General features: G+C 46.5%; 1 protein-coding gene across 26 annotated transcripts in view; it reads right to left on the bottom strand.

Annotated features, from left to right (window-relative positions):
• NFASC (neurofascin) overlaps window positions 1-25,334 on the bottom strand; it is a gene marked incomplete at its 3' end in the record, with an annotated part of 189,908 nt that overhangs the window by 64,853 nt on the left and 99,721 nt on the right. For 17 of the 26 annotated variants that reach the window (XR_013991716.1, XM_081025939.1, XM_081025960.1 and 14 more), the window contains 5 exons: window positions 12,239-12,419; window positions 4,033-4,050; window positions 3,200-3,305; window positions 1,432-1,628; window positions 863-985 (listed from right to left, as the gene is read on the bottom strand). Coding sequence is in view for 25 of the 26 variants with exons in the window: in XM_081025939.1 (XP_080882065.1) it covers window positions 863-985; window positions 1,432-1,628; window positions 3,200-3,305; window positions 4,033-4,050; window positions 12,239-12,419 (625 nt within the window). The remainder of the gene's footprint in view (window positions 1-862; window positions 986-1,431; window positions 1,629-3,199; window positions 3,306-4,032; window positions 4,051-12,238; window positions 12,420-25,334) is intronic. The other 9 variants (XM_081025950.1, XM_081025945.1, XM_081025947.1 and 6 more) reach the window with 1 other exon arrangement.

The following is a 25,334-nucleotide window of genomic DNA, read 5'->3' as shown; positions in this document are numbered from 1 at the left end:
GGTAAGAATTCAGGAATGGATAGAATGATGGATGGCAGGCAGGCAGGCACGAGATCTATAATGTATAGATTGAGGACAGATGGATGCGTCTATGGAAGGAGGGGGAAGGGAAGGCAGAAGTGGAGGGAAGAAGGAAAGCCAGGAAGAGACACAGATAGATAGCAGTCCTCTATTCACCTTCATAATGCTCCCCCCACCCTCGCCACCTTTAGTAACTGAGGTCCAGAGTGGTTAAATGAGACTCATTCTAAAACTGAGCCAGGTCAAGCTCCAAATGATGACACTCTATCCCCTGCTCCAAACATCCTACCTCCCCATCAATCATTTATCAAAAGTTTCATTCCCACATCCCCCCATACTGTCTTACAAGAAGAGTGAATCCAGACCAACCAAGGACTGAAAGAGAAAGCTTGCCGTCAACCCACGTTCAATTGGTCTATTAAAAAACACAGTTTCTCCTCTTCTTCCTTCTTCCCTTTTCTCCTGCTCTTCATCATCACAAATATTATTGAGCACTTACTGTGTGTCTGGCCCTGTTACAAGCACTTTAGATGTATTGCCTTATTTATTCCTACAACAAATCTATTAGATAAGGACAATTATCAGCCCTGTTTTTCTAGAGGAGGAAACAGGTCCAGAGACGTTAAGCACCTTGCTCAAGATCACACAGCTAATAACAGCCGGTTTTAGGAAATGAGCTCAAGCAACCTCTCTCTACAGAGCCTATGTTCTCAGCCATGTGGCCAGATCTGCTTCTCACAAGTCAAGGTCTTCTCGCCTTGGGCAAGCGCCTCCCATTAACACACCCACCCCACTTCCTAAGGTTAAAATAGGCATAGAACACCAGGCCCCTAAGACTTACAGCTGCTCATCCAGAAGATGACTGGGGATGGAAGTCCGGGTGGGGGGTTGCACTGGAGTGTCAAGGGAGCGCCTTCTTGAACCACCACGGGGTCTAGACTTTCCTTCGGCCACAGTGGAGATTCTGGGGAGAAACACAGAAGAGAATGAAATGAGGGTGATGACTTGAGCTGGGGCAAGGCGCGGAGTTAGAGGGAGGAATTTGAGGAGGGGACGGGGAGATGGAGAGTGAGGGGGGCAGGAGAGAGGGACAGGGTCCATGCATCTAAAGGAGGTGAGAGAGGCCCTTTGAGTGGATGCACATCTTCAAAGGTTCCTCTCCTTCCCTTCCTCCTGTGCCCAGACTGGCCAGTGAAGCTGGTCAAGACTCTGGTTTGGAACTTCCTTTCCAAGGAATCTTTTTGAGTTGGGGAGGTGTGTCCCAGCTCAGAGGCAGAAAAGCAAGCAGGCCATGCAGGACTCCAGGGTACCAACAGGCCAGAGGCGGGGGAGGCCCTTCTGCACTGACCGTCCATGCCTTCCCCTCCACGTACAAAGGAATGTATCTCAGCTCTGCCCCACGCTACTCACTGGACACCTGCAGGCGGATCCTATTGGACAGGGCCGTGCCAAATTTGTTGCGAGCAAAGCACTGGTATTCCCCCTCATACTCCTCTGGCCGCCCGCCACTGCGGAAGTCAATCACCAGGGTCCCAGACCTCCTCCTCATTGACACCCGGGGGTCCTTGGCGACATTGAAGAACCTGCTGTTGCGAGTCCAGTGGAAGCTGTGGACAATTGGGGGCGGGCAGGAGGAACAGAGTAACAGGGTGGGTTCTGGGCTCCAGCTGAGACTCTTAGGGCCCTAGTCCTTGACTCAGTCCCCATACCACAGCTCCATGCCAGTGGGTCCCAGCCCTGGCTGAGTGGCAGAACTACCCGGGAAGCCTGACAAATGCAGCATCCCCAGTTCCACCCACTGGATCTCCGGGGCAGGTCCCTGATGGTAGCCACGGCTGGCAGTCACGGCTCTAAGTGGTAGATACCCAAGTAGCCCCTGAGAATTATGTTCTTTGGAGGAGCAGGCAGTGATTTTGATTCTTCTAAATCCAGAGTCAGCTGCTGCTCCCATGCCAGGGTATTGCCAACCTCCAACTAGGAATGCAAACCCAAGTTCACATTCCACCTGACCCACACATCAGGGACCTGGCTCTGCTCCTCCTGCCTCCTTATTTGATCATGGACTCTAAAGCCAGAGCGAAAGGGTTCAGGTTATCTGTGCCCCTTCTCAGTGGGTGGAGACTGGAAGGCAGTGGCCACACATTATAGCCCAGGAGGGGCAGCTTTGAAGGAAAAAGCAGCCTTCATAAAACTGAGCCCTCAGAAGCAAGGTCACCCACAACCTGCCTGACCCTTCAGGGTGATTCCTGCTTCTCCTACCATGGGTGAGGGAGGCTCTTCTTGTTCCAGGCTCACAGCTCTGAGTTACTCCAGCTCATGCAAACCTGGGGACCCGGGGCAGAAGGCTGCCACACACCCGAGGCTCTGCCTGGCCTCATTTCTCCTGCTGAAACACCCCCCACCATGTGAGGGTTGTCATATATCTGGATCTGAATCTGGCACAAGGCTCCTGAAAGCTGCAGCCTGGAAGGTGCTTTCCAGATGAGGGTCGCGTAGCGTACCATCTGCACATCACCAATGCCTGCCATTCAGTATAAACAAACCTGGCCTGGGGAGTCAGAGGCCTGGGTTTAAATCTAGGCTTTGCCACTCTCAAGCTGAGTGACCTTGGAAAAGGTACTTAGTATCTCTGCGCTTACATTTCACTTTCACTTCACAAGGACATAGGTCCTTCCCCGAAGGGCAGTGAGGTCGTTGCACAAGACAGTGTGAGGAACTATTCTAACACAGAGCTTGGCATACAGCAGGCTTTCAACTTGTCTGGGCTGACACCTCATGTGATGCTGAGTGAATAGAAACAAGCAGAGACGAGCTCAGATGAAAGACTCAAGTTAGCTAGGGAGAGGGACTTCCCATAAACTAAGCGTGAAGGGGATGACGAGAACATAAGGCAGTGGAAAGAATGTTATTTTGAAAGTCAGGAAACTTTATATCTAGTCCCGGCTTTTCAGTGCGACCTTAAGCCACTTAAGTTTTCTGGTCCCTAGTTTCCTCATGAGCTAAATTTCCTAGTTATCCAAGTTGTACTTTCTACCTCGTGGGGGCTTAATGGAGATTTTTGGAATGGATACATTTAATTTCTCAGCCGCTGCAACCATCATCAGGGGGTTACATGCCCTCCTTGCAGGCCCCTTTCTGTCCGCCACCCCAGCTTGGATTTCCCCACCAGTCCACTCACCTGGGGGCGGGGTTCCCCTTCGCTTCACACTCAATCAAGATGTTATCTCGAGGATCCACGATATGGTCCTTCACTGACTGCTTGGTGATGGTCGGGGGCTGGGACACTGCAACAGGGCAAACAGTAGGTGGTCAGGGCTGCAGGGACCTGCCCGGGTCCCTGGCTTATGGAACAGCTGATTTTTAAGAGCTTCGGGAGCCACACAGACAATCAGGCAAGCAGGCGGGGGACAGTGTCCCATTCCAGACTGCAGGAAAGGGAGTGCGTGTCACAGACCACGCATGTGAAGAATCCCTTTAAGATTTCACAGTATCCCCATGAGAAACTGAAGGCCCGGCTTCTATAATGCCTCGGGCACAATATTCTTGATAAATGTTTGCAGAATGAATAAAGGAACAAAAAGCAGCTAGATTTTTAGAACTAAAGAGCTGTGATCGTTCCGAGTCCTGGAAGGTCAACAGATGGTCAAACTGGTGAGGAAGGAGCTGAAAGAGGCTTTATTCCCCAGAGAACTTCCCAGGGACTCATCTGCAGGCCAAAGAGTAGCTCCTTCCTCTCGGTCCTGAGCTCAAGTTCTCCCCGACTCCGTGCCAGCCACCTCAGTGGTAATGCTTACCCTCCTGCTCCTCTGCCTGTGTAGCTACAGGCTAACCCTCTTTCCTTCCTGTGAGGTAAGGTACCTCACTACAGGGCTCTAATGTCAAGAAACCCCAGCAGGCAGGGTGGAGAGGCCAAGAATCCTCCCATGTGCCCTCACCTGGCCCTTTCTCACCCCTCCTTCCTGCCCTCCTACCTCCCAGAGGCACAAGTGTGGAGAGGCACCCGGGACTTACGTTCATTTTGAATGCTGGCTGTTAGTTCCGATGGGTTAGCATTGTGAGAGGAGAAAAGAAGATAGTAAGTTATCACACACGACCAATCGCCCAGGTGTCCTCACACCGCAGCATGCAGGGAGAGGGGGAGGGAGGAGGGCTAGGGGAGTGCACTGTGCAGGGGCTCTCTCCTCCTCCCAGCTGCAGGGGTCGGTGGAAGAGTCAAGCTGGAGTGCAGACAGACCCAGCGAGTGCTTCATGGAGAAGGCAATGTCTCTCCCAGGAGACCAAACCACGTAGTGGAGCAGAAAGAGCAGCTTCTGACCAAATAAAGACGTTACCAGGTAAGTCCAAAGTGGCAATGCTGCTCAGAAGAGGCTGGGCTCTGAAGATGCCGCCTGTCACTTCTAGATGCTCCTTGGCCAAGGGTACCAGGGTGAGGCTGGAAACGGGTGGATCTGAACCACTGCTACAGGACAAAGCCCCAAGGTCCCAGCAAGGTCCACAGGTCTCACTCGTCCCAGTGCCCCTTCTTCTCTCTCACACATGAAAGCTCACCATCTTCGCCTTTCTAAAACTCTAGGGACAGATGGATTTTCATAGTCCCGCCCAAGGCAGAAGAACACTGCCCCATGGAAATTCCGCTGCTGAACTGCAGGACGAAGCAGAGCCCACCTCTCTTTTCCATGCTTTTTACAAACGGGATAATAGGGCAGATGGGCCACACCTTCCCAGCCTGTACCTGAGGTGTGCACATGCCCATGTACAGGTGAGTGTGCTTCTCCAACTTTGACAAGCATATGAATCACCTGGAGGGTCTGGTTAAAATGCAGGTTCTGATTCCGTAGATGCTGCATTTCTGACACACAGCCAGGTGAGGTGGATGTAGCGGTCTGGGGACCGCGCTTTGAATACAAGGTTTTAGATGGTATGTGCTTTGTGGGAGGAGGCACTGGTTGAGAATACATGTTGCTATAACTTGTAAAAAGGTCTTTTCCTTATGGTCACATCAGGAAACAATATGTCATCCTTATTTCACACTGATGCAGACATCAGATACTGTGCTGGTGTTGCGAGACGACTTTTTCAGAGCGAGTGTTTCCAGGGGGAAGCAGCTGCTGGTGAGCCAGGGGGACTTGGAAGCTTTCTGACTTGACCATAGTGAGATGTGGGAGAGGAGCTTAGGGGAGGAGAGAGGGGGCAGTCTGGAGAAGGCAGAGTTAAGACAGGGCCAAATGATGTGGGAAGAATCACAGAAGAGAGAAGACAGAGAGGGGAGGGGCGGGGGGCAGGAATGAGTGTCCTACTATACATGCTGTCAGTAAGTGAAAAAAATTTTAAGAGTAAGACCCATGAAAAGGTTCAAAATAATTCTTTCTATAAAGTCTGCTGGGGCACAGAAGAGAAATTTTGTCTGCTTTATCACTTGCCTGGTGCCCTTGTCAGAAAACAAAAAGGAATTAAACGTCTAGGGGCAAAGCAGAAATCTACGGTTTCTGAACACATGCTCTGTGGAGCTCTCCACTATAGCACCTTCACCCATACATGATTTTCTGGAAAGACTGAAAGCAGTGTGGTTGGTTTTAGATGGTACATTCTGCTATAGAGGGATGGGGGAGGTGGGAAGGGGACACTTTCAGGAGAAGCAGGGCTGACACCTGACCCACTGCTTTTGACTGCAGCCTACACCCCTGGTTTTTCATCTCAAGAGATATTTGGTGTCTCCGGGGTCCTCACTCACATACAGCCGAGGTCTCTGGCCTTGCCCTCGATGGGAAGCCTGACAAAGGCTCTACTTGGCCCACATGGGCTTCAAGCCTCTTATACAGAATCAAAGCTGGTTTGATGGAAAGAGCCCTAGACACTGTCCAGGGCACCTGAAATCCAAAGAAGGGAAGTCACTTGGTCAAGGTCACATAGGAAGTCTGAGGTAGAACTGGAATGAGAACCAGCTCTTCTGCTGCCTGGTCCAAAGGTCTTTTTACAAATCCATCCTTGGCCACTCTGTTGTCCTTGACATTTTGGACAAAAGTGAGTAAGGGGAGAACTTGGGGGAGTGGCGACTCCGAGCAGCTGTAACAGGTTGGATACTATCCCTAGCCCCACACTGAAGTCAGGCCAGGGGCCTACTGAGAATCTACTTGCCTAATGAGGTAATGACATCTGCAGCCACTATAGTGCTACCGAGGAATTTATTACAGGGACACAATCAACCCAGAAGACAAGCTGACACTGGGAGAAGACAGTGGGGATCTCCTGCCAAGGGACAAGGTGACCCATCTAGTCTGTGACACTCCACTCTCCACTCCGTGTCATACCACCTGCCTTTCTCTCCTTCTATGCAACTTGCTGGATGATACTGTAGAGTGGAGAATACATTTGCTCTTTGGGCTTCCAAGGGGGAGGAAACTTTTCTGAAGGGTTCTGCAGGCGGTAAGGCAGATGCCGCCCAGTCTTCTTTATTCACGCACCTCTTGTCTTTCCCTGGCTCTGATATCTCTGCCCTCTGGCACTCATTCCTCAGAGGATGGAGTGTGTGTGTGTGTGTGTGTGTGTGTGTGTGTGTGTGTGTGTGTGTGTTGAGGCGGTCATCCTGCAGCACTATTTGGGATGATGGTGAGGAGGAAGTGTTTCTCCCACACCATTGTCCAACTCTGTGAGTTCCTAGGAGAAAAATGCTGAGTCTCTTGATGTGGGGAGGGGGAGAGAAGGATCAGTTGCCAGCAGACTCACTTTTTGGCAAACCTCTCTGGTTGATGAGGTGACCCTTTGCTTTCTTCAAAGGTCATGCTGTTCTCCTTGGGGCTGATGAGGGGGAAGTGGATGCATGTGACTCAGTTGGCAGAGTGGTGGGGGCCAGAGGCTGGGCGCTTCAATGAGGAATTGTGTAGCAACCCAGGGCTCTGTTCCAGGAAGGCTGCTGCACTTAAACTCTCCAGAGCAGAAGCAATGCCCCATCCTCAAGACATAGATGATGCCCCCTGAGGGGGCAAGTAAAAAGAAGGGCACAATGGCAGGGCAGCCTCTGGCCTGAGCCTCCCCCCCCCCCACATCCCCACAGCCAACACATAGGGAAAGTTAATAAGAGTACCTGATCTTAGCTTGTTCCCATGTCTTGGCTATTGTGAATAATGTGGCACTGAATGTGGGGGTACAGATATCTCTCCTGCCTTTTGCGACAACATGAATAGACCTCGAGGGCATTATGCTAAGTGAAATAAATCAGAGAAAGACAAATACTATATGATCTCACGTATAGTGGAATCTGAAAAAGTCAAACTCAAAGAAAGCAAGTAGAATGGTGGTTGGGGGTTGGGAAATGTTGCTCAGAAGATACACATTTCCAGCTATAAGATGGGTAAGTTCTGGGGATCTGATTTACAGTATGGTAGCTATAACTAACAGGAAGGAAAACTGCAGAAATATTGCAGGTTTGGGTCCAGACCAACCCTATAAAGACAATATTGCAATAAAGCAAGTACATTTTTGTTGGTGGAGGGTCTTGCCTTGATGTTGATAGCTGTTGACTGATCAGGGTGGTGGTTGGGAGGATGGGAGGCTGTGGCAATTTCTTAAAATAAGACATAAATGAACTTTACCACATCGATTGACTCTTCCTTTTCGCCAACGATTTCTCTGCAGCATGCGATGCTGTTTGGTAGCACTTTATCCACAGAACTTTTTGCAAACAATGGAATTTAATCCTCTCAATGCTTTAATAACTAAGTTTATATAATATTCTAATTCCTTTGTTGTCATTTCAACAATTTTCATAGCATCGTCACCAGGAGTAGATTCCATCCCAAGAAACCACTTCCTTTGCTCACCCATAAGAAGCAACTCCTTATCCATTAAAATTTTATCATGAGATTGCAGCAACTCAGTTACATCTGCAGGTTCCACTTCTAATTTGATTTCTCTTGCTATTTCCACATCTGCAGTTACTTCCTCCACTGAAGACTTGAACGCCTTAAAGTATCCATGAGGATTGGAATCGACTTCTTCCAAACTCCTGCTAATGCTGGTATTTTGACTTCTTCCCATGAATCACAAATGTTGTTTTTTTCTCAATCTAGTTGTGGAGGGCACAGCTCACTGGCCCATGTGGGAATCGAACCAGTGACCTTGGTGCTATGAGCACTGCGCTTGAACTACTAAGCTAACCAGCCTCCCACAAATATTCTTAATGTCATCTACAATGGTGAATCCTTTCCAGGAGGTTTTCAGAGAATCACTATCTATGGCAGCTCACGTCTTACAAAATGTATTTCTTAAATAATAACACTTGAAAGTCAAAATTACTCTGTGGTCCATGGGCTGCCGAATGGATGTTGTGTTAGCAGGCATGAAAACAACATTAATTTTGTTGTACTTCTCCATCAGAGTTCTTGGGTGAGTAGGGGCATTGTCACTGAGCAGTAATATTTTGAAAGGAATCTTTTTCTCCTGAGCAGTAGGTTTCAACAGTGGGCTTAAAATATTTGGTAAACCATGATGTAAAAAGATGTGCTGTCATCCAGCTTTGTTACTCCATTTATAGAGCACAGGCAGAGTAAATTTAACTTAATTTTTAAGGGCCCTGTGATTTTCAGATGGTAAATGAGCATGGGCTCCAACTTAAAGTCACCAGCTGCATTAGCTCCTGATCAGAGAGTCAGCCTGTCCTTTGAAACTTTGAAGCCAGGCATTGACTACTCCTCTCTAGCTATAAAAGTCCTAGATGGCATCTTCTTCCAATATAAGGCTGATTTGTCTACATTGAAAATCTGTTGTTTAGTGCAGCCATCCTCTTTAATTATCTTAGCTGGATCTTGTGGATAACTTGCTGCAGCATCTACACCAGCATTTGCTGCACTTTTATGTTATGGAGACGGCTTCTTTCCTTAGCCTCATGAGCCAACCTCTGCTAGCTTCAAACTTTTCTTCCACAGCTTCCTCACCTCTCAGCCTTCATAGAATCGAAGAGACTTAGGGCCTTGCTCTGGATTAGGCTTTGACTTAAGGGAATGCTGTGGCTGGTTTGATCTTCTATCCAGACCACTAAAACTTTTCCAATATCGGCAATAAGGCCGTTTTGCTTTCTTATCATTTGTGTGTTCACTGGAGTAGCACTTTTAATTTCCTTCAAGAACTTTTCCTTTGCATTCACAACTTGGCTGACTGTTTGGCACAAGAGGCCTAGCTTTCAGCCTATCTTGCTTTTAGATGTGCTTTCCTTGCTAAGCTTAATCACTTCTAGCTTTTGATTTAAAGTGAGAAACGTACAACTCTTCCTTTCACTTGAACACTTAGAAGTCATGTAGGGTTATTAATTGGGCTAATTTCACTATTGTTGTGTCTCAGGGAACAGTGAGGCCCCGAGGAGAGGGAGAGAAATAAGGAACAGCCAGTCAGTGGAGCAGTCAGAACACACACATTTATCGATTAAGTCTGCTGTGTTATATGGGCGTGGTTTGTGGCAGCCCCAAAATAATTACAATAGTAACATCAAAGATCACTGATCACAGATCACTATGACAAATATAACGATAATGGAAAATTTTTAAATCTTGCAAGGATTACCAAAATGTGACACAGAGACACAAAGTGAGCAAATGCTGTTGGAAAAAAGGCACTGATAGACTTGCTCAAGGCAGGGTTGCCACAAACCTTCAATTTGTAAAAAACGTAGTATCTGTAAAGTATAATAAAGTGAAGTACTACAAAACAAGTTATGCCTGTACCATATTATAACAACTATACTTGAAAGTTGTTCAGAGAGTAGACCTTACAAGTTATCTGTGTAAGTAGACCTTACACACAAAAAGGTAATTATGTGAGGGGACGAATATGTTAACTAACCCTACTGAGGTAATCATTTTGTAATAGACACATGTAGTAAATCATAAAGTTGTATACCTTAAACTTACATATGTTATATGTCAGTAATATCTCAATGAAGCCGGGGAAAAAAGGAATGCCTGATCTTTCCCAAGCCCTTCCACTGGGTCTCAGCCCAGAGTGAGAAGGAAGGATGGGCCCAGCAGGAGGGAGAAACCAGGCTGTAGAGGACTTCTTCCTGGGCCCTTTCTGGAGAGCTTGCCTTTCTCTTGTCTTGAGTTCAGCTTTTGTAGACATTCTGGAAACACAGCCATGGCCATTGTGCCCGCAACAACCAGGGAGGTGCATGGGCAGCATGACTTTCCTCTCCTATCACACCCCGGGGCACTGGAATGGTGTCTCAGAAGGACTCATCTCCTCATTCAGAGAAGTGATGTGGTCACATGCTGGCTTGTCACTTGTGAGCTGGAGAAATGACTTTATTTGTCTGCACCTCAGTTTCTAACCTGTCAGCCAAGGACAATACCTACTTTGTGGATTAGCTGTGAGAATCACAGGAAACAATTCCTGTAAAGCACTTAGCTCTCTGTCAGGCACACACAGCTGCTACTCCGGGGAGTTCTAAGAACTAAAAGGAGGCAAGTTTACCAGAGGTCTCCGTGGGGCATGTGGGGCACCAGATAGGGACTCACTAAGAGACCTGGGTTCTTCCAGCAACTCCATCACCCATTTGCTGTGTGACCCTGACCAAGCAAGGACCTGGGTTTCTATGAACACAACACAGGAAGGGTGGATCCTCCAGGCTTTCCTCAGGGGAGATGGTGGTGGGGAGGTCAGGGCACTTGAAGCTCTGTGCTCCATGGGTGGTACTTTGGAGAAAGTGACTGCTCAGTCACCTGCCTGGTACAACTTTAGAAATCCATATTGCTAGCATAGATGTCAAAGCCATCTATTTATAGTTCTCCTTGCAGGAACTCCTCACCCACTAGCCTCGGGGATCAAAGTGGCAGGTGCGTGAGTGAGGAGAAGCAGCAGAAGAGAAATGAGCCTTCAGCACTTCCTGGATAACCCAATTTCCTCTGTACCTCCCTCCTCCCGAGAGAGAGAGGGCCTTATCATATTCCTCATTAGATTGTCTGCCTGGGACTGTTAATGAGAAATTCTCCTTGAGCCAGCAGTGCAGATGGTCTCCATGGAGTAGTTCCTTTTACAACTCCCGTCTCCACTCCCTGAGTGTATGTGCATGTATATGCGTGCGCATGCGTATACACACACACACACACACACACACACTTGGGGCTACTGGTAGGGCAGCAGAGGCCTTGCCCATCTTGCTCTGGATTTACCCTATAGTTTCTCCTGGCCTTATCTCATCCAGAAGTGCCCACTCCTCTGGGGCAGCTATTATTGGTGAAGTGGGATGGGAGGGGATGAGACACCTGCAACTCTTCTCCAAGCTTTGCTGACTCCAGGGCCCAGGGTCTGGCTGTGGAAAGCTCAGTGGGGATGACTTGGAGGCCGTATCACTCTCCTTTCCGTCCCTAGACATCTGTCACCTGGAGACAAGCCAACATTGGCATCATGTGGGTCCCATCTATTCCTGAAATCAGGAAACGGGGGACAGCTGTGGTGTGCTCCCACCTTAGCACTGGGATGTGAGATGTCCTGATAGAAGCGTCAGAATGGTGGCAAGGGTGACGCACATGGAAATGCTGCCAGGCGGTGGGCCATTAGGAATGTAACCACAGCTATGGCCGGTGGGGACATGCTCTCAGATCAGCAGTCCCAGCCCCTACTTCATGATTCTGATGGCCAAATAATGCCCCTCCCACGGGAAACAGCATGACCTCAATTTTACTTTTCAGCTTTACCAAGGGGAGAGTTAAAAACACCAGGAATCGGTGCCTGGCTCTCCCACAGTGGCATTATAATGGGGCCCTATTTTAATGTCTCATGTAGCCAGTCTTTTGTAAAATAATCCCTTTCTCAACCTTCCCCAGGCCATCTGTCCTCCTGATCAGTTCAGCCAAGAGGGCCTGAAGGGTCCAGCTCCGGTATTAGAAAGGCAAATAGGAACTGTCCACTCATTTGGTCCCTGGAAACTCCATTTTGATGGGCAAATCAGATCAGAGGACACTCAGACTTCCAAACTCTGCCACCTCTGGTCCTGCTCAGCAGGCTCCAAGCATCACTCAGCCCCAGCCCTGAGAGACGGCGCTGCAGACTCACCATCTAGCACTCTCAAACATGAGCATGCTCGTTTCTGTTCTTTGGGAAACCCAGCTCTGATCTAGAACCTACTGTTTCCCCTCCGTGAACCTTCTTTGAAAGCTGGTCTTAACTCTGCCCTGCCCTCCAACTCTGCTGCCCCAAATCAGGAAAATAAAAGAGGACTGAGCAAACTCACGATCCATCGGAATCTCGATGGCTCTGCCAAGGCCGAGGAAGCAGAGGAGGAAGGCTGCGTGGACCCGGGGTGGTGGCTGCAGCCGGGCCATCCTTAGCACTGGGCCCCGCTCCCTGCCCCCTGGCCGGCGGGGTCTTGCTGCCTCCGGCCACTCTAACTCGGCCTCCCGGACAGAGTTCAGCTGTGGAAAGAAATACAAGTGTTATTCTTGAACTCGTGGCTTGTCCTAGCAATCCTGCAGGCCGAAAGGATGCAAGCAAGGGGCCCCTTGGTCAGAGACTGATGTTCTAAAACAGGGTTTCTTAACTTTGCACTACTGACATTTGGGAGCCATCAATTTTTAGTGTGGGAAACAGTCCTGGGTATTTTAGGATGCGTATCCGCATCCCTGGCCTCTACCCACTAGATGCCAGCAGAGCCCACTTCTGTCCCCAGTCGAAAATGTCTCAAAATATTGCCAGCTGTTCCCTGGTGGACAAAACCACCCGCAGTTAAGAACCAGTGTTCTAGAAGGAAAGGCAACTCTGCACATAACAGTCATGAAAACAAACACTGGTCCAGCACTTAGAAGAGGCCACACACTGGGCCAATAATAAACACATCGATCTCACAGCTTCTCTGAACCATATGTGCTGAGTGGATCTGGGTTTGAGTGTGTTTGGGATAGGAGCATAGCGACAAGATCACACTGATGTCCTCTGATCCACGGAGCAGGGGCAGGGTGAAGGTGGCAGCATTGGGGATCAGGAGTTAGACAGGTGAAACTTCGCTGCCCAAAGGACTTGTTTGTTTGTTTTTAAATGAATGATTTCTGCAGATACTTTGTGCAGTCCCTGATGCTGTCCCTTTAGAGATAATGGCAGGGCTGAAATGATGGCTCAGGAGGGGATTCTAAAGGGTTGGTACAATGAGCAACATTATGTCAGCCCAGTGTTTACATCCTCAAACACAAGAAATCATTCCAGAGCCTACAGGAGGAAGGATTAAAAATGGCGGTCCAAGGAGCCTGGAATGGATCCTTAAGAGGCAAGCCCTTTTCCCCTCCTCCTGAGAAAGAAGAACAAGAATGGCCTACAACTGACACTCAAAGAGCTTTAAGAAACATGGAGTCTAAAAAATTGTTCCACTTTGCTGTTCCACCATCGGGCCAAGTCCAGTGGATGGCAGGAGAAGGTTTCCCCAGAATTCTTCCAGCTTTCTGGGACTAATAGCCACCTATCAAAATGGACACAATGTTCTCCTGTTCCTATTTTGTCAGCATCTTGAAGCCTGTTCTCACCTGTATACCCACCATCTCCCACCTACCCTTACTGAGGTGTAGAGAGAGGAGCAGGGCTCCAGGGCTTCTGGGAGACAAGGTCATGCTTCTGAAGACCTGGAGGAAGAGGTACCTCCCCAGTGTCAGGATGCAGGCCAAGCTAAGGATTCTGACTCAGACTTCAGCAGTTTCTTTCCTGGAAGCTGGGCTCAACACCAGTCCCCAACCTCAGGTATATTTCTGGACTCCATCCACTTGTCTCCCTTCCCATTGCTTCCACCTTGATTTTGGTCATCATCGTTTCATGCCAGTTACTGCAACAGCTTCCTAAGTGATCTCCCCACTTCTACTCTTGCCCCTCTGACTTATTCTCCACCCATAACCATAGTGGTTATTTCTAAAATGCAAATATAAATACTATGCCATTCCCCTAGTCAAACTCACTGGCTCATTACTGCTTGAAAGTTAAAGCCACAGTCCTTGACACGGCTCAGAGGCCCTGCAAGATGCAGCCCTCTCTGTGATCTCATCTCTCATCACCCTCCCCTGTGTTCTGTGTTCAGCCCATTTGGAGCTTCTACCGGGTCTCTCTGTGCATCAACGCTCTGTCGTGCTGACTTCTGCACAGATTAACATCTGTCTAGAACACTCTTTGAATCTGCCATCATTAGGATTTTCCAAGTATGACTTACGTGTCTGTGTTCCTGAACATAATTTATGCCCCCCTATTATAATAGCACTTGTCACTTTGTATTCATTCCAAAAGCTGTTCTATATCCCCTATAAAAAGGAAGGCTCTATAAAGGGATGTGCCTTGTCTTGGTTATTCCTAGACTCTAACATAGTGCCTAAAACATAGCAGGCACTCAAAAATATGTGACGGGTGGATGAAAAGTGAACAAATGAATGACTGACTTATGAAATACACTACCTGGATCACATGTTATTTTTAAACCTCATGTTTCCCCCAGAAAACCACCAGGTGGTAGAGAACAGCACATAATTTGGACCTGGGCAGCACACCGTGATGGCCACCAACTGGTGGAGAAAATACCTCCCTTCCTACACAGGTACTGCACTCTGGCCAGGGTTAAGAAAGTAGAAAATCTCCCGAGGAGGGACCATCTGGCTAGAAGGTATCACAGGAGGTCTTTGATTTTTCCTCCTAACTCCTTAAGATGGTCTTTACACTGTCTCAGAAAGTCTGCTGCCTCCCACATCACCAAAGACCAGACTCGGGTTACCTAGCTGAAACTTTAGTGCTAAGAGAACCAGCTCAATGGGAAGGCTCAGCATTCCTTCAGAAAAGACAGTGGGCATGCCGCCAATATTGGCTCCATGACTATGTTTTGCTAAGGAGCTGCCGAGCAGTTGGAGTGACGGGAAAGAGAGGAATACCTTATTCTGGGAATCTTGATGGAAAAAGGAAGCCAGAAGCTAATCATTAACTAGAAACACATTGGCAGGAAAATAGCCCAATTATTTGGAGTGTTTTTAACTCACAATTTAAAAACACAGTAGAAAAAGAACTAGAGAGAATTACATTTAGTTGTTTGACAATTCTCTCTGGAACCCATTTCCCCCCCCCCCCAATAAAATCTTAAAAGAGGAAGAGAATTTAAAGATTATTTAGCTTTCTGCAATCCCCTTAGTTTTCAGATGAGGAAACAAGAGCCCAGGAAAGGGAAGTGATTTGCTCAAGGTCACAAAGCTGATCAGTGGGAAAGCTAGGAAAAGAACCCACGTCTCCCAACATCTAGCCCAGGGTTTTTCCACCCAATTTCCCTGCCTCTCAATATGCAGAAAAGTTCCAGAATAAAGCTGCTATTTCAGGAAATGTATATTTTGGCAGTTCCCCCCCACCCCCCCAAAAAAACCTTAAACATAGGAATTACCATATGACCCTCTGTATTTCTACGCTTAGGTATGTGCCCTAGAGAATTAAAAACAGGTTCTCAAATAAGTCCATGTAAACACATGTTCATACCAGCATCATCCACACTAGCCAAAAGGTGGAGACAGCACAAATATCCATCAAGGGAAGAATGAGTGAACAAAGTGCAGTGCATATGCACCATGAAATATTACTCAGCCACCAAAAAGAATGAAATGCTGATTGATACATGCTACAACATAGACGAAACCTGAGAACATTATGCTCATCAGAGGAGTCAGACACAAAATGGAATGAATGATCCCATTTATACGAAATATCCAAAACAGGTAAATCCATAGAGACAGAACACAGACTGGTGGTTACCAGAGGCAGAGGGGAACGGAGAGTAGCTGCTTTACAGTACCAGGTTTCCTTTTGGGGTGATGATAATGTTTGGGGCTGGAGAGGGTGATGGCTGCTCACACCGTGAGTACACTAAATGCTCCTGAATCGCTCACTTTAAAACGGTTAGTGTTATGATATGCGAATTTTACCTCAATAACAGAAATATATAACATTGGTCTCTAAAATGCGCTCATAAAGATCAAACAGCAGAGGACGAGGAGGGTGGGTTATTCCACAGGAGGGAAGCTGGGCACCCTCAACTTCCCAAGGCAGGTCCACTCAACCTGTCCTGCACATGGCTTCCAATCCTTCCTGTACATTTTGAGGAAATTTTCATTCAAGTCAAAGGAAGGGGAGCTGTCTGGGCATGGGGGTTTCTAGTGCTGTGCACAAAAAACCCAACACAGAGTGAAGGCCGTGATGCCCTGTCTGAAGGGATCCCCACATCACCAAGCCTTACAGGTCCCCCGTCCTGATAACTAGGGAGAAAGGGGTAAGGGTAGGGGGTTCTAACCTAGAACAATTAAATTCAAGCTTCCAATCAAATCTCAGTTCTTGCACTAGTATGCTGTATGGCCAGGGCACATAATAAACACTAGGTTCCTCTTCTAGTCCTTCCAACAACAAGAGATTGTCACTAGAGATAGACAAGTACACCATCCAGTGTGTGTGGGGGTAAACAAAGCCCTTCAAAGGGAAGGCCATCTGACTAGGGAGCATCCTGGGAAGAATAAGAAAAATCCCATCTCCTGTGAGAGGGCGGGTCAAGGCTGCAAAAGAGGGGGCCATGATGACTGTCTTGGATACAGGATGAGGGTGGGGAAGTTTTCTGTTTAGCTCAACGAGCGTAATGAGGGCAAAACTGGGACCAAATGGGTTGAAGTTCCAGAGAGGCAGGAGCTCCCCTGAGATTTAGGGAAGAATCATCTAATAAAAACAGCCACCCTACAATGCCATTCATAACAATGAAACACTACCCACACACGCTACCAATACACTGTGTTTGAAAGATCCTTTCATATCGAATCAAATAGGTAAGAGATAGACTGTAAGAATATAAAATACATCTGAGGGGGCCTTATTGCTGTGGGAAGAGAGTGAGGAAAAAACAAAAATAAATAAAACCAAGAGAAATCTTGTGTGGACTGATGGTGTACTATGAACTGGGGAAAATGATTAATTCACTTCTTATATATCTCAGGTCCCCTCCCCAACCTCTTGTGTGAAAAGAAGAGAGAGAGAGAGAGAGAGAGAGAGAGAGAGAGAGAGAGAGAGAGAGAGAGAGAGAGAGAGAGAGAGAGAAAGGAGTCATGAACATGAAATGTTCTGCTATGTGAAGTAGTGAGCTTACTGTTTCATAATGAATCCGAGTGACATTTGGCTAGGGGTGTTGCTGTCAATGTGCCCACACAGGAAGGAAACTGGATGCTTATCAGAATCACCTGGGCACGATTTTAATACACATATCCTGGGACCCTCAAACATCTAGGCAGGGACCAAATAAGGCCTGCAGATTAAAAAGAAATTTTTTAAATGTGAATGCCATTGAGCCTCTGCTATCCTACACGGGGATGCGTCTCACACTTAGGAAACCTCCCTGAATGCAAGGCCTTGAAATTTGCAAGCCTTGTGGGAGATTTGAATGCAAAATGTCCGAGATGGGGCCCAGAAAAGCATATGTGAGTTGGGTGATGATCAACCACTGGTGGGGACTGCCTTTCAGTTGAGCTTGAGAGCTTGGCTGAGCCGCAAGATGGCCTGCGTTTGCATCTGCTCCCTACTTACAAGGTGGGGACCACACGCAAGTACTGAAGCTTGGAGCCCTGTCTTTCTCACCTGAGCACCACGGATGATACAGCGCCTACTGCCGAGGACTGCTGTGATGACTTAGCTCACAGGTCCTACAGAAGCACTTAGGAAGCCTGGGCGTGGAGTCAAAGGCTTACTAGATGCTAGCTGCTGCCACTGAGTGGGATCTGCTCACTCAGCGTTCTGTCACCTCCGTGACATTACCAGTAACAGCCGCAAGTCGTAATAATAATTAGCCATCCACAATCACAGCCTGTTTTTTCCTTTTTTCTGGGTCCTGGTTTGCTTTCTTTCCCCGGATTGGGGGGTCTCTGGCGTTGATTCTATAAGCTTTCCTGGCAGATGGATGAGAGGCACACAGCTCCCGCAAGCTGTTGCAGTCGGGAGCTCCCTACATTCCCACAGCCCCATTCTGGGCAGGCAGTTCTGGTGGTCCCAACACATCGGAAGCGATAGGGAGAAAAGACTGGTGGTGCCGAGATGGCTCATCTGGCAGCTCTACGTCTCCTGGTGCAGAACCCGCTGTGGACTTTGGGGTGGCAGTCAGCATACCAGTCACTGATTGAACAGACCTGGCAGCAGGCACAGGTCTAGAGAACACACACAGGGACAAGTGTGTCATGGAGCTGCTGTCATGGAGCTCACGTGCCAGTGGGAAGACAGGAAATAAATGTTGAACCAAAAAATCCAGGCAGCAACAGGTGCAAAGAACACACAATCCACCCACACATGGCTGTTTACAACAGCCTTATTCATAATTGCTGAAATCTGGAAGCAACCAGAATGTCCTTAAGTAGTTGAATAGATAAACAAACTGTAGTACATCCAGACAGTGAAATATTATTCAGCACGAAAAAGAGTTATCAAGCCATGAAAAGACACGGAGGATCCTTAAATGCATATTACTAAGTGAAAGAAGTGATCTAAAAAGGCTACATGCTGTATGGTTCTAACTGTATGACATTCTGGAAAAGGCAAAACTATGGAGACAATTAAAAAAATGCAGTGGTTGCGAGGGGCTGGGGGAGGGAGGAATAGGCAGAGCACGGAAATTTTTAGGGCAGTGAAACTTCTATATGATACTATGATGGATACATGTCATTATATATTTGTCCAAACCGATGGAATGTACAGCGCCAAGGGTGAGCCCAAATGTAAACCGCGTCTCTGGGTGATAAGGACACGTCAATGCAGGTTCCTCAGCGGTAACAAGTGCACCCCTCTGGGGGGGTACTGATACTACTGCGCACGTGTGGGTGCAGGAGGACACGGGACATCTCTGTACTTTCCCTGCAACTTTGCTGTGAATCTAAGAGTGCTCTAAAAAATTAAATCTATTTTTTGAAAACCACAATAGGGTGATGTGATAAAGGGAAGTGAGTGGTCAAGGAAGGCTTTTGAGAAGGTGACACTTGACCAAGACCTAAATGGCAGGAGGGAGCTAACCTTGTAGAGGGTCAGAAAAATGGCAGGTGGAGAAATACCTGTGCAGAGGTGGTGTGGCGAAAAGCAGACCGGAACAAGTAAAGAACTAAAAGAAGCCAGTGTGGCTGGAGCTTTGAGGGCTCGCAGTGAAGAAGGGAATGAGTCATGATCGGAGGGAGGCAAGGGAGGATTCATGGAGGGCTTTGAGGAACAAAGTAAGTTTAAATTGTGTGCTAAGTTGACCTGTAAGTGGTGGAGTGACCTGATGAGGTGGGTTTGTAAAGAACACTGACTGATCTGTGGAGGGAGGGATGGACATGGGCAATACTGGAAGCAGGGAGACACTTTAGGGGCTCCGTAGCCTCCTCAGCTATGCGAGGCCAGCCCCTCAGCTTCCAAACCCAGAACCATCACCAGTGTCAGTGAAGTCATTCAGTGCAGCAGCCTCAGGGCCACCCTGGGGTTCCACACAGTGCGCAGGGTGACAAGGACGGAGTTGGCAGACTTCTAAAGAAGTGTTTTAGTGCTGCGTTTTCACACTGGGTCCACAGGAGCACGAGGGCTTCTAGGAAGTACTTCAGGAGGCTTCTCCATGAGGGTGAATTTGGGGAAGGAGGGGGTGGGACTCAGGCCCCTCTACCCCAGTCTCACTAGAGGTGCTTCACAGTCACTGGTTTTACACTGAGGTTTTGCATAAGGTTTTATTTTGAAGAAAGGATTCTATTAGTAAAACAAGGAACTGAAAATCCTTGTGCAACAGTCTAACTTTTCAAATGCAGAACGCTGTACCCCATGGCAATCATGCCTGGGTGCAACAGCAAGGCAGGGTCTGAGGAAGTGCACACCAGGCTGGGGCTGCAGGTGCAGACTTGGACAACTGTCCGGGTTTTTGCCTTGAGCTCTCCAGGTTCAGGTGGCTCCTTGGGATTGCTTCACAATCCTCCCTAGCTCTGGTTCAGCATCCCCCTCTCATTCCCCACCACAGCTGTTTTTGTCCTTTAAGTCTCTCCTAAAACACACTTGGAAAGACCTCCCTGGTCAGGGTCTTCCTGCCCAGTCTCATCTTTCCCCAACCCTGTTCGCTTACTCTCAGTTATACGGAATTTTTAGTTTCATGAATAGTCCTGGCTTTTCACCCACCCCACTGAGAGATGGCTATACAGACGATGGCCATACCGTATTTGACAATAAAAGCCTTGACTCACAACTGCCATAGCAACCCGCCTGGAATGGTCAGGCTTGGTCAGTGACTACAAACTGCCCTATGTTTTATATCAGCACTCCCAACTCAAGACCAATCAGGGAAAGACAAATCTGCTCCCCAAAGCAATCACACAGGATGCCTCCAACTGCTATGTCAGTCTGAGCATACCTGATACTTTTCCTTTTTTGACTATAAAGCTTGTCACCTCCCCTCTCTGCCTTTGAGACCCTGCCAAGTGTAAGTTTAGTAATGGTAGCTGACCCCCTTGCTATAGCAAGCTCTAAATAAATGGCTTTTGTGTTTGCTCTCATTTGGGTGGTCTTTATTTCCAAACTAACTACATAAATCACTCTCTTTTCCTACTTTGCCTTTTCTGTTCTTTCATCCAACTCTTTTTTTAAAAAAAATTTATTGGGGAACAGTGTGTTTCTCCAGGGCCCATCAGTTCCAAGTAGTTGTCCTGCAATCTAGTTGTGGAGGGCACAGCTCAGCTCCAAGTCCAGTCGCTGTTTTCAATCTTTAGTTGCAGGGGGTGCAGCCCACCATTCCATGCAGAAATTGAACGGGCAACCTTGTTGTTGAGGGCTCGCGCTCTAACCAACTGAGCCATCCAGCAGCCCCTCTGGAAGCTCAGCGGCAGATCATTGTCTTCAATCTAGTTGTGCTGGGTGCAGCTCACTGAGCCATGTGGGAATCAAACCAGCAACCCTGTTGTTCAGAGTTCACGCTCTAACCAACTGAGCCATCTGGCTGCCCTCACCCAACTCTTTGTTATCCTCTAGGCTCAGGGCAGGTGACACCTCCTCTAGGAAGCCTTCCTTGGTTTCCCTGCACCATCCCTTGCCACCAAGGCTGAATTAGGTCCTCATTCTTTGTGCTCTCAGAGAATTCTGGGAAATACTCATTGTAATGAGTGCTAGGTCTTAGAGTAGATTGTCAACTCCCTAACTACATGACGCATTCCTTGAAGTTAACAACAGTGTCTTATTCAAACTGCAGAAGGTCAAGCAGGAAGAAAACCTAATGGCACTTACTGGATGTTCATACAACCTCCTTGCTATCCTCTTCCCACCCACTGCAACTGTATTAGTCTTTTAGTGCTGCCATTACCAAAATACCACAGGCTGGACACTTATTTTCTCACAGTTCTGGAGCTGGCAGTACAAGATCAAAGTGTCAACTGAGTTGGTTCCTTCTGAGGCCTCCATCTCCTGGCTTACAGATGGCTGCTTTCTTGCTGTGTTCTCACATGGCCCTTCCTCTGTGCACATGCACATCTGGGTGTCTCTCCCTTTTATAAGGATCCCAGTCATATTAGATTAGGGTTCACCCTTATGACATTCAACCTTAATCACCTCTTTAAAGACTGTTTCCAAATACAGTCTCATTGCAGGTTAGGGCTTCAATATAGGAATTTTGAGGGATACAATTTTGAGGGATACAATTCAATCCACAACTGCATCCATATTTTTCTTTGCAGGATTCATCTCTCCCCCCGTTCCCACCCCTGCTCCAGGGATAAGCTCTGATGAGTTTAAGCCAATTAGTATAGTATCCCTGACCCTCTTACTTCTATGATTGATTTGGGAATGGACATCTAGTCCAGCAAGAGGCAATGTGCTTCACGGAGATTTTTGCCGACACCTCTAGGAAAGACATGTTTTCCCTCTCTTCTGAAAAAGACCCAGTGAGGAACTCCCACAAGGGGACAGGACTGTGGGAATACGGGGTCTCCACGTGCAATGGGAGGATACTCCAACACTGCCGAGGGAGAGAGAAGACGTGGAAAGACCTGATCCTGTGTGTCACTATTTGTGGTACTGATGAGCCATTGCCCAAACCACTTTCAAATGACACCTACGCTTACATTAAAAATGTGCTTTGTTTTTTAAGCCAGGTGGAGTTGAGTTTTTATAACTTGCGACTGACAGTGCTGTCAAAATCAGAAATGCCCCTAGAATGTTGGTTTAACACAGAAGCTTTCTACCGCCTCCATTTTCTGTATAAAAATAGTGTCCCTTCCTCCTGCCTCTCTGCCTGGACCCAGTCCTACCTGCTACAGAAGGCTGCCCTTCACCACCAACAATCCACTGTCTCCTGAATTTCCAGACTCTTCTCAACTGGCTTCTGCCTCAGCAGAGAAACACCATCAACTTTCTCTCATAACAAAACAAAAAGATTGTTCTCTGTATCCCACAGCCTTCCTATATATAGCTGAAAGTTTTTTGCTCCATCTCTTCTCATGAAAGTTTTTTTTTTAACATTTATTGGGGTGACAATTGTTAGTGAAATTACATAGATTTCAGGTGTACAATTCTGTATTACACCATCTATAAATCTCATTGTGTGTTCACCACCCAGAGTCAGTTCTCCTTCCATCACCATATATTTGATCCCCTTTACCCTCATCTCCCACCCCCACACCCCTTACTCTCTGGTAACCACTAAACTATTGTCTGTGTCTATGAGTTTTTGTTTCTCATTTATTTGTCTTGTTCTTTTGTTGTTTTTGGTTTATATACCACATATCAGTGAAATCATAGGGTTCCCTGCTTTTTCTGTCTGACTTATTTCGCTTAGCATTACAATCTCAAGATCCATCCATGTTGTCACAAATGGCCCTATTTCATCTTTTCATAGTGCCGAATAGTATTCCATTGTGTATATATACCACAACTTTATCCATTCATCTATCGAAGGACATTTTGGTTGTTTCCATGTCTTGGCCACTGTAAATAAAGCTGCAATGAACATTGGGGCACACGTGTCTTTGTGTATAAATGTTTTCAATTTTTTTGGGTAGATACCCAGGAGAGGTATTGCTGGGTCATATGGTGATTCTATTCGTAATTTTTTGAGGAACCTCCACACTGCCTTCCATAACGGCTGCACCAGTCTGCATTCCCACCAACAGTGTATGAGGGTTCCTTTCTCTCCACAGCTTCTCCAACACTTGTTACTATTTGTCTTGTTGATGATAGCCATTTTGACTGGGGTGAGGTGATATCTCATTGTGGTTTTTATTTGCATTTCTCTGATGATTAGTGATGTTGAGCATTTTTTTCATATGTCCTTTTGCCATTTGTATGTCCCCTTTGGAGAAATGTCTCTTCAGGTCCTCTGCCCATTTTTCAATTGGGTTGTTTGCTTTTTCTGTTGAGTTTCATGAGTTCCTTGTATATTTTGGATATTAGCCCCTTATTGGAGGCACTGTTTGCAAAAATCTTCTCTCATTCAGTTGATTGCCTCTTTATTTTGTCAATGGTTTCTTTTGCTGTGCAGAAGCTTTTAAGTTTCATATAGTCCCATTTGTTTATTTTAGCTTTTACTTCCATTGCCTTTGGAGTCAAATTCATAAAATGCTCTTTGAACCCAAGGTCTATAAGTTTAGTACCTATGTTTTCTTCTACGCAGTTTATTGTGTCAGGTCTTATGCTTAAGTCTTTGATCCATTTTGAATTAATTTTGGTACATGGTGACAGATAGCAGTCCAGTTTCATTCTTTTGCACGTGGCTATCCAATTCTGCCAACACCATTTATTGAAGAGGCTGTCTTTCCTCCATTGCATGTTTTTAGCTTCTTTGTCAAAAATTGTCTGTCCATATTTATGTGGTTTTATTTCTGGTTCTCAATTCTATTCCATTGGTCTATGTGTCTGTTTTTCTGCCAATACCATGCTGTTTTGATTATTGTAGCCCTGTAGTACAAGCTAAAGTCAGGGAGTGCGATACCTCCAGTATTGCTCTTTTTTCTTAAGATTGCTTTGGATATTCGGGGCTTTTGTGGTTCCAAACAAATCTGATGATTTTTTGTTCTATTTCTTTAAAAAATGCCATTGGGATTTTCATGGGGATTGCATTAAATCTGTATATTGCTTTGGGTAATATGGCCATTTTAACTATGTTGATTCTTCCAATCCACGAGCACTGAATGTCTTTCCATTTATTTGTGTCTTCTTCAATTTCTTTCAAAAATGTCTTATAGTTTTCAGCATATAGGTCCTTCACATCCTTGGTTTATTCCTAGGTATTTTATTCTTTTTGCTGCAATTGCAAAGGGAATTGCTTTTTGTATTTCTTTTTCTGAGATTTCATTGTTAGTATATAGGAATGCAATGTACGTTGATTTTGTAGCCAGCAACTTTACTGTATTCGTTGATTGTTTCTAACAGCTTTTTGGTGGAGTCTTTAGGGTTTTCTATATATAGCATCATGTCATCTGCAAAGAGTGACAATTTAACTTTTTCATTCCCAATTTGGATGCCTTTTATTTCTTTCTCTTGCTTGATGGCTCTGGCAAGGACTTCCAACATTATGTTGAAAAGCAGAGGTGATAGGGGACAGCCCTGTCGTGTTCCTGAACGTAGAGCAAAAGGCTTCAGCTTTTCACCATTAATTATGAGATTAGCTGAGGGCTTGTCATATATGGCCTTTATTATGTTGAGGTATTTTCCTTCTATACCAATTTTATTAAGTGTTTTAATCATAAATGGATGATGTATTTTGTCAAATACTTTTTCTGCATCAATTGATAGAATCATATGATTTTTGTCCTTTATTTTGTTTATGTGATGTATCACATTGATGGATTTGCGGATGTTGAACCATCCTTGTGCCCCAGGGATGAATCCCACTTGGTCGTGATGAATAATCTTTTCAATGCATTGTTGTATTCGATTTGCTAGAATTTTGTTTAGGATTTTTACATCAGTATTCATCAGAGATATTGGTCTGTAGTTTTCATTTTTGTGTTGTCCTTACCAGGTTTTGGTATCAGGGTAATGCTGGCCTCATAAAATGAGTTAGGGAGTACTGTCTCTTCTTCAATTTTTTGGAAGAGTTTGAGCAGGATTGGTATCAGATCCTGTTTGAAGGTTTGGTAGAATTCACTAGTAAAGACATCTGGTCCCGGACTTTTGCTTTTGGGAAGGTTTTGGATGACTGATTCAATTTCTTTACTGGTGATTGGTCTATTTAGATTTTCCAGTTCTTCATGGTTCAGCCTTGGAAGGCTATATGTTTCTAAGAACATGTCCATTTCTTCTAGGTTATTGAATTTGGTGGCATATTGTCCTTCATAGTATTCTTGAATGATCCTTTGTATTTCTGTGGTGCCCGT

The sequence above is a fragment of the Rhinolophus hipposideros genome, assembly GCF_964194185.1.
Source record: "Rhinolophus hipposideros genome assembly, chromosome: 19".
NCBI classification, from domain to species: domain Eukaryota; kingdom Metazoa; phylum Chordata; class Mammalia; order Chiroptera; family Rhinolophidae; genus Rhinolophus; species Rhinolophus hipposideros.
The sequence above is the reverse complement of the archived record's forward strand: the minus strand, read 5'-3'. Positions and strand labels throughout refer to the sequence as shown.